The 13055-nt window shown below is 38.3% G+C and overlaps 1 protein-coding gene across 6 annotated transcripts in view; it reads left to right on the plus strand.

Moving 5' to 3' along the window:
• NSD3 (nuclear receptor binding SET domain protein 3) overlaps nucleotides 1-13055 on the plus strand; it is a 119747-nt gene that overhangs the window by 58250 nt on the left and 48442 nt on the right. For all 6 annotated transcript variants that reach the window (XM_047855238.1, XM_047855242.1, XM_047855243.1 and 3 more), the window contains exons 5-7: nucleotides 3595-3749; nucleotides 6118-6633; nucleotides 9163-9289. In XM_047855238.1, coding sequence (XP_047711194.1) covers nucleotides 3595-3749; nucleotides 6118-6633; nucleotides 9163-9289 — 798 coding nt within the window. The remainder of the gene's footprint in view (nucleotides 1-3594; nucleotides 3750-6117; nucleotides 6634-9162; nucleotides 9290-13055) is intronic.

The raw sequence follows: 13055 nt of genomic DNA on the forward strand, positions 1-13055 counted from the left end.
AGGTGTACAATATAGTAATTCAGCATTTCCATACATCACCCAAAGCTCATCACAAGTGCACTCCTCAATCTCCATCACCTATTTAACCCATCCGCCCCCCACCTCCCCTCTGATAACAAATCAGTTTGTTCTCTATAATTAAGAGTCTGTTTCTTGATTTGTCTCTCTCTTATTTTTTTCCCTTTGCTTGTTTTGTTTCTTAAATTCCATGTATGAGTGAAATCACATGGTATTTGTCTTTCTCTAACTGACTTATTTTGCTTAGCATATTACCCTCTAGCTCCATCCATGTCGTTGCAAATGGCAAGGTTTCATTCTTTTTGATGGCTGAGTATTATTCCATTGTATATATATACCACTTCTTCTTTATCCATTCATCAATTGATGGATACTTGGGCTGCTTCCATATCTTAGCTATTGTAAATAATGCTACTATAAACATAAGGGTGCATGGATCCCTTTGAATTAGTATTTTTGTATTCTTTGGGTAAATACCCAGTAGTGCAATTGCTGGATCATAAGGTAGTTCTGTTTTTAAGGAATCTCCATGTTTTTGAGGAATCTCCATATTTTTTTCCAGAGTGGCTGCACCAGTTTGCAATCCCACCAACAGTGTAAGAGGGTTCCCCTTTCTCCGCATCCTTGCCGGCACCTGTTGTTTCTTGTGTTGTTAATTTTAGCCATTCTGACAGGTGTAAGATGATAGTTCATTGTAGTTTTTGATTTGCATTTCCTTGATGATAAATGACGATGAGCATCTTTTCTTGTGTCTTTTAGGGCCAAACCTTTTTAAATAACATAATCTATGTACCTATCTGGGCTTCTAGAGCTCGCTGAGATATTATTATCATGTGATAATTATCAAGCTCTTTAATTCTCTCCCCTTAGAGCATGCTTCTCAGATTATATAGTTTCACCTGTAGTTACTTTATGAAAACCTGCTAATTTCAGCTTTTTTATGGGATATAAGTGAAAGCACAATTTATGCTGCATCTGTGTTTCAAAGGAAGTGTTTCAGTTTAGTTTTATGAATTAATCTAATTTGGTCTGGTATCCCCTGGACAATCTTCTACTTTACTGCTGGAAGAACTGATTTTGTTTGCATTATTGAGAAAACTGGAATTCTGAGAACTTAGAAATTTTTAAAAATTTAAATTAATTAAAAGTGTATTCTGATATTTTTAATGTTCTTTTTCTGCAGGAGTTTTTAAAATAACCGCTTTTTGATATATGTATTACATGCCAATTCCGTGCAATTCAGTGATTTTTTAGTACATTTACAGAGTTGTGCAGCCAGCATTACATCTAATTTTATTTATTTATTTTTTATAAAGTATTTTTTTAATGTTTATTTATTTATTTATTTATTTTGAGAGAGAGAGATTGTGTGTGCATGCACTTAGAGAGGGAGAGAATCCACGCTGACAACATGGAGCCCAATGCAGGACTGGAACTAACCAACCATGAGATCATGACCTGAGTTGAAACCAGGAGTCAGACACTTACCAACTGAGCCATCCAGGCACCCCTCTACATCTAATTTTAGAACATTTTTAGGCTGCCTGGGTGGCTCATCGATTGAGTGTCTGAATCTTGATTTCCACTTAGGTCATGATCCCAGGGTGGTAGAATTGAGCCCCATGCTGTACTCCAGGCTGAGCACGGAAACTGCTTAAGATTCTCTCTCTCTCTCTCTCTCTCTCTCTCTCTCTCTCTCTCTCTCTCAAATAATAATCCATTATATGTTATCATTATGTTTTTATGAAAAATAACTATTTTCTCAAAAATATTAATGAGGAAGAAGAGCATCATTTTACATTGTTACAAATCTCTTTAATGTCTGTCTGACTTAAGTGAAGATACTAGATACTCATATCGGCCTATACATTCAGTCTGTTATGATTTGTTGTTTTGGTTGAAATATATGAAGATGATCTGGCCTCAGGTGCGTAGTCAGAAAGGGATAGTGTATTTTAATAGCCTTTTTAGATAATTGTGGATATATTTCTCTGATATTATACCCATACTCAACAAGTGGTGGGCAAGTTGGAATAGAGAGCCTAAAATCATATCAATAAACTTTTTGCACTTTGTTACATTAGAATCCGTTGGTTCTGTCTTGCACTTTGAATGAATCTTTTACTTTACATGATTTTTGTAATATCATATATTGGCCACTTAAAAAATATTGGTTTTACCAAGTGAGACATATCTTCCAAATGTTGACACATTCCTCTATAGATGTGTTTTTAAATCATATTAGTTTACATGACCAGTTATTTCATCAGAAAATTCTTTGATTATTGGGAATTTGGAAGACTCACAGGGATAAATACTGGTTTTGCAAAATTCTAATTTTTGCTTGAAAGATCAAATTTTATTATTGGCACAAGTAGTGTCAGTTAATTTCCTTGAAAGAGCAAACTTGCTTTTGAGGAAATATCTGCCAGATGCTCAATTTCAAATAATCATAGGTTTTCTGCCAGTCATTCTTTGAAATATGGTGTTTTGTGAAAAAGTGGCCAGTGACCTTGCAATTCAAACAACCGCACAGGTACTTTTCCTCAAGATAACTGTCACACTTCAGTATGTACTTTATGCATTCTTCCCGTTTTATCACACAGAATATTAAAGACATGTATCCAAGGGTTGAGATTTAGTAAAATTAATCATTTTTACTGCGTCATGAAGGACATTAAATAAAACTGGCTTTTTTTTTTTTTTTTTTAACTGCCAGTGTGTGGTTGTGAAGAATGTGATACTAGTATAGTTTGGTGTCACTCTCTGGTTTTATTTTTGCTAACATGCCAGCAGTCTTATCTGCAATCGTTCCTGTAGTATTAAGTGCAAATGTCAACAAAGTGAAACAATAATAACATCTTGGTATTATTATAAAGATAGTTTTGACCTTACAGGATCCGTGAGTCTGTGGCCTCTTCCCCTCCCCTGTTTGTATAGCGCACTTTTATATGTCCAGAAAAGCAATTTGACCAGCATTCATTCATTCATTCATTCATTCATTCATTCATTTTTGAGAGAGAGAGAGAGAGAGAGAGAGAATGGGAGAGGGGCAGAGAGAGAATCCCAAAAAGGCTCTGTGTTCTCTGCATTGAGCCAGATGCAGGGCTCAAACTCACCAACCGTGAGATCATAACCTGAGCCGAAATCAAGAGTCAGACGTTTAACCAACTGCCACCCAGGCGCCCCTGACAGGCACTTTTAAAGTCCAAGAAAATATGTTATACATTTTTGGAAGGAAGAAAATATTTATTTAGACACAGATTTGTTTGTAAAAAGGTTTAAGACAAGGAAAAGTAAGTTGTGTAACCAAGATAAAAAATCTGATAATTAGCAGAATTTCTGATTTCCTTTCTCTTAAAACTTGCTGTACTAATTTTAATCATTCGGGAGTGATTTTTTACAGTAACTATTAGTTGTGTAATTGGCTGGTGTTGGATTATATCTTTGGACAATGCAAAGTGTACAAGTTTTAATAGGAGTAATGCTAGGGAGCCTGGCTTAGGTTCACATTATTGGCAGAGTATATGTGGATGCTTATGGTCTGAAATGCTTAGTAAGAATTTTTTCTTACAGGTGCCCGGGAATATCACGTCCAATTTTTTAGCAACCAGCCAGAGAGGGCCTGGGTTCATGAAAAGCGAGTACGAGAGTATAAGGGTCATAAACAGTATGAAGAATTATTGGCTGAAGCAACCAAACAAGCCAGCAATCACTCTGAGAAACAAAAGGTAACTGACAACGTATTAACATTACCAATCAAATATGGTTGTTAGGGAACTTAATAATTTAGTAGAATTTTTCATACTTAAATTCAGACAGTTGTTAGAATGATTTGTTATTTTAACCTAAGTTCAGTTTTAATAACTTATTTTTATGTTGGTAAGTTTTATATTTCATATAAACAACATTAGAGTACTATTAAGAACTTGAACTCTGCTTAATACATTGTTGGATTCTATTTTGTTTTTTTTATTAATTTTTTTTTCAACGTTTTTTATTTATTTTTGGGACAGAGAGAGACAGAGCATGAACGGGGGAGGGGCAGAGAGAGAGGGAGACACAGAATCCGAAACAGGCTCCAGGCTCTGAGCCATCAGCCCAGAGCCCGACGTGGGGCTTGAACTCATGGACCGCGAGATCGTGACCTGGCTGAAGTCGGACGCTTAACCGACTGCGCCACCCAGGCGCCCCAGGATTCTATTTTGAATTGAATTACTGTACATAAGACTAGAAGATGCTAGTGAAATGTTGATTTTGCCAGGGAATTTTATTCTTTTTCCTATTTCAACATCTTTTCATAATTCTCTTTAGTCTTATTTAGTAAATTGTTTTGTGAAAGTAAAGCTTCTGAAATATTTAGTGAGCACCTACTGTGAGACAGGCACTATTTTAAGCATTTTATGTATATTAATTCACTTACTCTTCATAACAACCTAAGTGAGGTAGATACTATTATTCCTATTTCTACAAATGAAGAAATTGAGACATAGAAAACTTAAACAATGGATTCAGCCAAGATCACACTTGATGGAACCAAGAAATATGTTTGTGGTGGTGGATGTTTTAGAATTAGGACATCAACTCTTGATAATCTATCTCGTTGACATTTTTAAACTCAACTAATTTTAGGATGGGTCTCTTGTGATTCCAAAATTGTTCATATTTTTACACTTTAAAAGCTAAGTTTTATCACAGAGGATTTTAGTATTTTCAGACTTAACATTTTACAGATTTATACATCAGTGTTCCACATATACCATCCCCTCTCATAGTTTCCTTAGCTAATTTTGGACTCCCTCCAGTCTAACCCCCTGGAGAATTCATAGTTGCTTTGGTCATCTCACATACTTTTATTCAAAGTTTTCTTATGTGTTTTGCCACCTCTAAGTCTTCTGATCAACAATGATAGAGACCTATGGAAACCGATTCAGGGTTATTTTTTCTCTCATGCATTGCTTCTTTCCTATGTCATGTCAACCCTCATTTGTTTCTCCAGGTTCTGTCTTTTTCTTCATTCTGCTCCTGTTTGCATTATGGTACAAACTGCCAGCCCAGCATCAAATGCTGACTCTGCCATTTAGCTTTGTTGTGATCTCTGTAGCACCCCTGAGCTTTAGGGTGTCATTTTTTTTTTTTAATGTTTATTCATTTTTGAGAGAGAGAGACAGAGCATGAGCAGGGGAGGGGCAGAGAGAGGCGGGATCCCAGCTGACAGCAGTGAACCTGATGTGGGGCCCAAACTCACAAACCGTGAGATCACAACTTGAGGTGAAGTCAGACGCTCAACCAACTGAGCAACCCCGGTGCCCCTAGGGTGTCTTTTTTTTTTTGGATTGAGAGAGGGTGGAAGTAAGTTAGGGGCAGAGAGAAAAAGAGGGAGAGACAGAGAAAAGCAGGGCTCACCTGAAGCGGGACTCTGGTTCACCCAAAGCAGGACTCGAACTCACAAACTGTGAGATCATGACCTGAGCTGAAGTCGGACGCTCAACCGACTGAGCCACCCCAGTACCCCTAGGGTGTCTTTTTTTTTTTTTTTTTTTTTTTTGAGAGAGAGAGGGTGGAAGTAAGTTAGGGGCAGAGAAAAAGAGGGAGAGAGAAAGAAAAACAGGGCTCACCTGAAGCAGGACTGTTTTTCACCCAAACCAGGACTTGAACTTACAAACTGTGAGATCATGACCTGAGCTGAAGTCAGATGCTTAACGACTGAGCTACCCAGGCACCCTAGGGTGTCATTTTTAATGTTAGTGCTTTATTGGCCTCTGAAAGTAATCGTTCTGTAATCTTTCTTCCCTTTGCTCTCTTTATTACTAGCTTTTTATGAACATAATGTGAGGAGGATGGCTCCCTCTTTGAGGGACTTATCCAGCAGAGTGGTCAACAAAAGATACATAAAAGAGAGTAGACTTGCATATCATCTGATGCTGATACTGACTTACCAAAGTTAAGGAGTTAGAACATTTCATTTGTTTTACTGAAGAACCTGAAGATATTTACATTACCTGGAGAGATGACAGAATCACATGGGAAATATATATTGGTTTAAATGTACCCATTAGATTAAAGCGTATCCGATAATGCCTGTGTCTTTTTTTAAAGATTCGGAAACCCCGACCTCAGAGAGAACGTGCTCAGTGGGATATTGGCATTGCCCATGCAGAGAAAGCATTGAAAATGACCCGAGAGGAAAGAATAGAACAGTATACTTTTATCTATATTGATAAACAGCCCGAGGAGGCTTTATCCCAAGCAAAAAAGAACGTTGCCTCCAAAGCCGAAGTTAAGAAAACACGAAGACCAAGGTCAGTGCTGAATACTCAGCCAGAACAGACCGATGCAGGTGAGGTGGCCTCCTCACCATCAAGTACTGAAATTCGGAGACAGAGCCAGAGGCGGCACACAAGTGTGGAAGAGGAAGAACCACCTCCTGTTAAAATAGCCTGGAAAACGGCTGCAGCGAGGAAATCTTTACCAGCTTCCATTACAATGCACAAAGGGAGCCTGGATTTGCAGAAGTGTAACATGTCTCCAGTTGTGAAAATTGAACAAGTGTTTGCTCTTCAGAATGCTACAGGAGATGGGAAATTTATCGATCAATTTGTTTATTCAACGAAGGTACCTCCTTTGTTTTGTGGGTATTTGGGGGGAACAGTAATTAATAAGTAATCAGCTTTGGCATTAAAAAAAACCCCACAAACAACACGAGGTCATACTTTAAATACCCTTTTGTCTGCTGAATTTGAAATGTATAATCAGTTCACTGTGTTTAAGAGGGGGCAAAAAAGGCAGAAAGGCTATGTTTTCCTTCTTTTTTTCCCTCTTTTGTATATGCCCATCTGTACTAGATTAATCTTGGGCTGTTCAGCCAAAATTGAGCTTAGCTCCCTAAAGTTGTGGGAAAAAACTGGGAACTTTGCCTGTTTCTGCATGTATAGTTAATTTTTCTTAGCCTCAAATTGTGCTTCTTATTAAATTATTTTTGTCAGTTATCTGAAGTAACCATTGTAATAATGTATCTTGCTGATCTCTTTGGTTGCACCAGCAATTTTGTTAGGTTCATGTTGGCTTGGGATAGCTAGTACATTTTAGAGAAATTCCAGAACTGTGTTTGTTCTATAACAATTAACTGTGGTGATAGCTTGGGTAAAGGGGTGAAAATACCTCTTCAAACTGAATACCTTCATCAGCCAGCCCTGAGCTTCCATTTAGGGCACTTATATTTTAGCTTTTAATGTTTATTTATTTTTGACAGAGAGAGAGACAGAGCATGAGTGGGGGAGGGGCAGAGAGAAACACACACACACACACACACACACACACACACACACACACACACACACACAAAATCCAAAGCAGGCTCCTGGCTCCGAGCTGTCACCACAGAGCCTGACGCGGGGCTCGAACTCACAGACTGCGAGATCATGACCTGAGCCGAAGTCGGACCCTCAACCAACTGTGCCACCCAGGCACCCCCATTTTGGCTTTTAGACTTTAAAACTGTCTTCTGACATTTGTTACGTTTACTGCATATTGCTCTTCACTGTCCTCCCAACCCTTCCCACAATTGTGGACTTGTGAATTTGAGTTCGTGTCACTTCATGTGTGTGTGCTTTTAAGAACTTTGTGCTTATTTCCTAACGTTGTCATATGCACACTAAAGTAAATATAGGTATGTTTCATTGGTGATATTTTTTCTTTTTTTTCTTCCAAGTTTTTATTTAAATTACAGATAGTTAACATACAGCGTAATATTATAATATTTCAGGTGTAGAATTCAGTGATTCATCACTTACACACCTGGTGCTCAAGTGATGTATTTTTCTAGAGTGAAGCATAAGGGTTCTCTATTAACTTGTTTCTGACTAGAGGTTCACCTGATTTCGGTAAGACTAAACTACTTGGAAAAACTTAAGTTGGTCTCCACTTGATTCTGCTGGTAGCTTTGAATGGCAAATGAATACTTTGCATCTTTTTTTAATGTAAATTGGCTTCATTCTTGGGAGCTAGTTTTGATCTGCTTTTGGTACAAAAATCAAACTTTGCCACACGCCCCCTTCCCCCCCCCCCCCCCCCAGGAGTGCTATTTAAATGAAATTTGAGATAAAACTAATCTTTTAAATTTTTTTTTTTTCAACGTTTATTTATTTTTGGGACAGAGAGAGACAGAGCATGAATGGGGGAGGGGCAGAGAGAGAGGGAGACACAGAATCCGAAACAGGCTCCAGGCTCTGAGCCATCAGCCCAGAGCCTGACGCGGGGCTTGAACTCACGGACCGCGAGATCGTGACCTGGCTGAAGTCGGACGCTTAACCGACTGCGCCACCCAGGCGCCCCTAAAACTAATCTTTTAAAAATGAAGATCTTAAAAATATATATATTTACAAATCACTCCTTTATTCCATTATGTTAAAAATACCTAAAATTGTACCTGCCTCTCTCTGCTCCAAATTGCTTATTGGGTACACATTGTGGTCACCGTGAATGTCAGATTTCTGTGCCTAAGGACATTCTTGTCTTTCAAGATGTGTTGACATTTTTATTTGTATATTAGGGTACTGTACCAAATGAAAATGACTTGAGTTCTTTTCCTATGATAGGGATAAATGGAGAGGCTATTCAGACCAGAAAACATTTTGTTTTTGATAGAAAATTGATACAGATTCTTTTTCTTTTTTTAATTTTTTTTTTAACATTTATTTATTATTGAGAGACGGAGCATGAGCATGGGAGGGGCAGAGAGAGGGAGAGACACAGAATCCGAAGCAAGCTCCAGGCTCTGAGCTGTCAGCACAGATCCTAACGCGGGGCTCAAACTCACAAACCACAAGATCATGACCTGAGCCAAAGTCAGACGCTCAACCCGCTGAGCCACCCAGGAGCCCCCGGGTTCATTTTTTAGTGATACGCATCATATGGAGTTAGACAAATAGTTGTTTTTTGTTTATTTTTTACGTAATCTCATTCTACATTTTAGAAGACATCCTGATGACTTCATAAAATTGCTCTGATAATGGCTAAGATGATAAATTAACTCAAAGACCAAGTAAAATTCAAGCAAATTATGAACATTTTAAGCTGTCTTTATAAGTCAATGATGCCATTTGCTAGTAATCAACTATTTTTTTATTTTTCCTTATTTTGAAGGGAATTGGTAACAAAACGGAAATAAGTGTCAGGGGACAAGACAGACTTATCATTTCCACACCAAACCAGAGAAGTGAAAAGGCAACTCAGAATATATCATCTCCTGAAGCAACATCTGGTCCTACAGGTGAGTAATGAATGAAAAATATATGGACGCATTTTGAGGTGTCATAATTTTGGTATAAAATGATAGCTGTGTTCCTAAGAAACTTTTAGTTACCAAATCAAATTGTATTTAAAAAATTAAATTATAAAAGCAATTACTTCAGTAGGAAAGAATGGTTTAGGAGCTAGGGAGCTTTATTCATAGTAGGATATTTTTCCTACAGGAATTTAAGTAATAGGAGGGCTCTGTACTTAAAAGAACATAGTGGGGCGCCTGGGTGGCGCAGTCGGTTAAGCGTCCGACTTCAGCCAGGTCACGATCTCGCGGTCCGTGAGTTCGAGCCCCGCGTCGGGCTCTGGGCTGATGGCTCAGAGCCTGGAGCCTGTTTCGGATTCTGTGTCTCCCTCTCTCTCTGCCCCTCCCCCGTTCATGCTCTGTCTCTCTCTGTCCCAAAAATAAATAAACGTTGAAAAAAAAAACAAAACATAGTTATGAAATCTGTACACATTTCAGTAAATGCACCATTTGATTATTTCTCTTTGCATGAGAGTTAACAGCTTTACTTTTCTAGCACTATTACACATCCTTAGACCATTTCCTCCATCTCTTATTAGAAACTAATTAACAGATGCCTGTGCTTTTTTTTATTATTAAGTATGCTTAGATGTTTGGAACTAGGGTACTAGGGCCTAACTCTCCTGTTTTAATCTGTTCTCTGATTAACAGATCCCATTAACTGAGAACCAAGCTATATTATTCTTGCTTAAGGGAGAAATGCCTAGGGGCACCTGGGTGGCTCAGTTGATTGACTGTCTGACTGCAGCTCAGGTCACGATCTCACAGTTCCTGGGTTCAAGCCGCACATCCGACTTCGTGCTGACAGCACTAAGCCTGGTTCGGTTTCTCTGCCTCCCTCTCTCTCTGCCCCTCCCCTCCTTGTGCTCTTGCTCTCTCTGTCAAAAATAAACAAACATTAAAAAAAATTTTTTAGGGGCGCCTGGGTGGCTCAGTCAGTTAAGCAGCCGACTTCAGCTCAGGTCACGATTTCGCGGTCTGTGAGTTCGAGCCCCGCGTCGGGCTCTGTGCTGACAGCTCAGAGCCTGGAGCCGGTTTCAGATTCTGTGTCTCCCTCTCTCTGACCCTCCCTCGTTCATGCTCTGTCTCTCTCTGTCTCAAAAATAAATAAACGTTAAAAAAAAAAAAAACTTTAAAAAAAAATTTTTTTTACAACATAAAAGAGAAATACCTATATTTAGTAAGATTGTGCCTTTTGAATGGTCAAAGTAATTTTTATTAAGGGACTGACTTAACTAAGATCATATAGTTTAACTGAGTATCTGGTGGGTTTGGTTTCTATAACAGTATTGCTGATTCATATGGTCATCAAGAAAAGAGTTAGATTGTCAACTGGTTTGGTCATTTGGAATCTTAGTTTAGGAGAAAGAAGTTTGTTTCATTTTGTTCTTTTAAACGGTTTTTGGAATGAAATCAAAGAATGAACCAAGTAATTTTATAGAAAAGGATTAAAGTCTTGAGAACTAAGGTAGTAGCCTTCAATCAGTAGTAACTCAGGCAGAATTGAGATGGAGTGGCACTAAAGAGCCAATATTTTTTTTTTTTTTTTAATTTTTTTTTTTCAACGTTTATTTATTTTTGGGACAGAGAGAGACAGAGCATGAACGGGGGAGGGGCAGAGAGAGAGGGAGACACAGAATCGGAAACAGGCTCCAGGCTCTGAGCCATCAGCCCAGAGCCCGACGCGGGGCTCGAACTCACGGACCGCGAGATCGTGACCTGGCTGAAGTCGGACGCTTAACCGACTGCGCCACCCAGGCGCCCCAGAGCCAATATTTTTTGTAAGGGAAACTTTGAGTAAGATTCTTACTATTATAAGAGCTAAATAAAAGTCATTGTTTGAGAAAGAAGTTAGGGTAGCTCTCTTAAAATAAATGAGGGGGGCTATAAGACACGGTGAGGTGGTGGCAGGGAGATGGGACAAATATTGGATGGAGCACACTAAACATTATACCTTTATCCAAAATTGAGTTGGGAAGAGAAGTTGGAGTAAGGAGAGTGAAGTCCAGAACTAGTATCATTTCAAAATACTATATAAAAAATGAAATTATGATTCTAAAGAAATGAATAAATGGAGTTAAAAGATTTTGCATTAATTAGCCATAATTGAAAACATTTGTTCCCTTCTTTGAAGATTAAAAAAAGTCTTTGGTGGGATGTACCTGTGTGGCTTAGTTGAGCATCTGACTTCAGCTCAGGTCATGTGCTCATGATTCACGAGTTCAAGCCTCATATCAGACTCACTGCTGTCAGCCTGTCAGAGTAAAGCCTGCTTTGGATCCTCTGTCTCCCTCTCTCTGCACCTCTCTCACTTGCACTCTGCCAAAAATAAATTGAAAAAAAAAAAAAAAAATCTTTTGGCCTCGGCTTCCCATAGTTAGGTATATCAGTTTTCTTATTTTTTTTTTCCAGTTTTGTTATCTTTTAAACTGTTGGTAATTTGTCTGAATTTAAGTGTGATACTTAGGGGGATCTTTGTTAAATATCTATATTCTAATTAGGGAGAAAGTAATCTTCATATTAGACTGATCTTAAATATTATACTTTTTTTAATGTTTATTTATTTACTTTGAGAGAGAGAGAGAGAACATGAGTAGGGGGTGGGCAGAGAGAGAGAGGGAGAGAGAGAATCCCAAGTAAGCTCTGTGCTGTCAGTGCACAGCCCAACTTGGGGCTTGATCCCATGAACCATGAGATCATGAGCTGAGCTGAAATCTAGAGTTGGACGCTTAACTGACTGAGTCACGCAGGCGCCCCTATACTTTTATTTTTAATGGAGCTTTTTTTCCCTTCCCCTCAGCTACTGAACATTCATATTGTCTTCTTCCTGTAAGATTTAAGTTCTGCTATGATTTCTTTCTTTTTTTTTTTTTAAGTGAAAGGTTATACTGAGTTATTTCTTAGGCAGGTACTGTATTTCGGTTGTAAATTAATGAGTGCTCTAAAGCTTTGACCTTGGTTTAAATTTGGTTACCAGCTGTGGTTGATGAGCAGATTTTGCCTTTTTAAATGACCATTTTGCTTCTTGTGAAAACAACTTCAGTAGTTGAAAACCGAGAAAAGAGACTTGATCTCTCTTCAGAAACCAATAGTGTCATCTCAGTTGGTGTTAACTACTTAGGGAGAATTCTTGGGCCTTTTCCTAGTAAATTTAGAGGATAGATAGAGTATCTGGTACTGCTAATTTCTGTGTTTTGAAGAATTGTATTTGCATTTCTAAGGTATTTTCCAAATTCAGAGATGATCACCTCCTCTCTCTTAGGACTTAAACATAGTACTTTTTAGTGGTTTTAAATGTAGTAGAATTTATGTGTTCTTTGGGTAGCCTTCAGAACAATTTTAAGAAGTCATGTTGCCTTATTTTCTCTAAGATAGATCAAATACCAAAATACCATTTGTACTTGATGGAACAGTTATGTTGACATCCTTCAAACAAGTAAAGCTTTTTGTTTTAAGCAGTTCTTATGTCTGGGATACTCAGGTGACTGTGAGGGTAGGAGATCTGTTGTCTTGGTAAACATTTCCTTCAGTGTAAGAAGAGTGAGAATGAAGGAAGGAGCCAACACCTTCATTTGTGACTTCTCTGGTAGAGATTAACCACAGCTGAGAAACAATATATTCGTGTCAGACTACCTCCTCCTTCGTCAGAATAGAAGTAGTGGGATCCTTCTTTGTTTTGGCTTTGAACTAAGGTGAAGGAAACCATGTACAC

This window comes from Prionailurus viverrinus, chromosome B1 (genome assembly GCF_022837055.1).
Source record: "Prionailurus viverrinus isolate Anna chromosome B1, UM_Priviv_1.0, whole genome shotgun sequence".
NCBI lineage: Eukaryota > Metazoa > Chordata > Mammalia > Carnivora > Felidae > Prionailurus > Prionailurus viverrinus.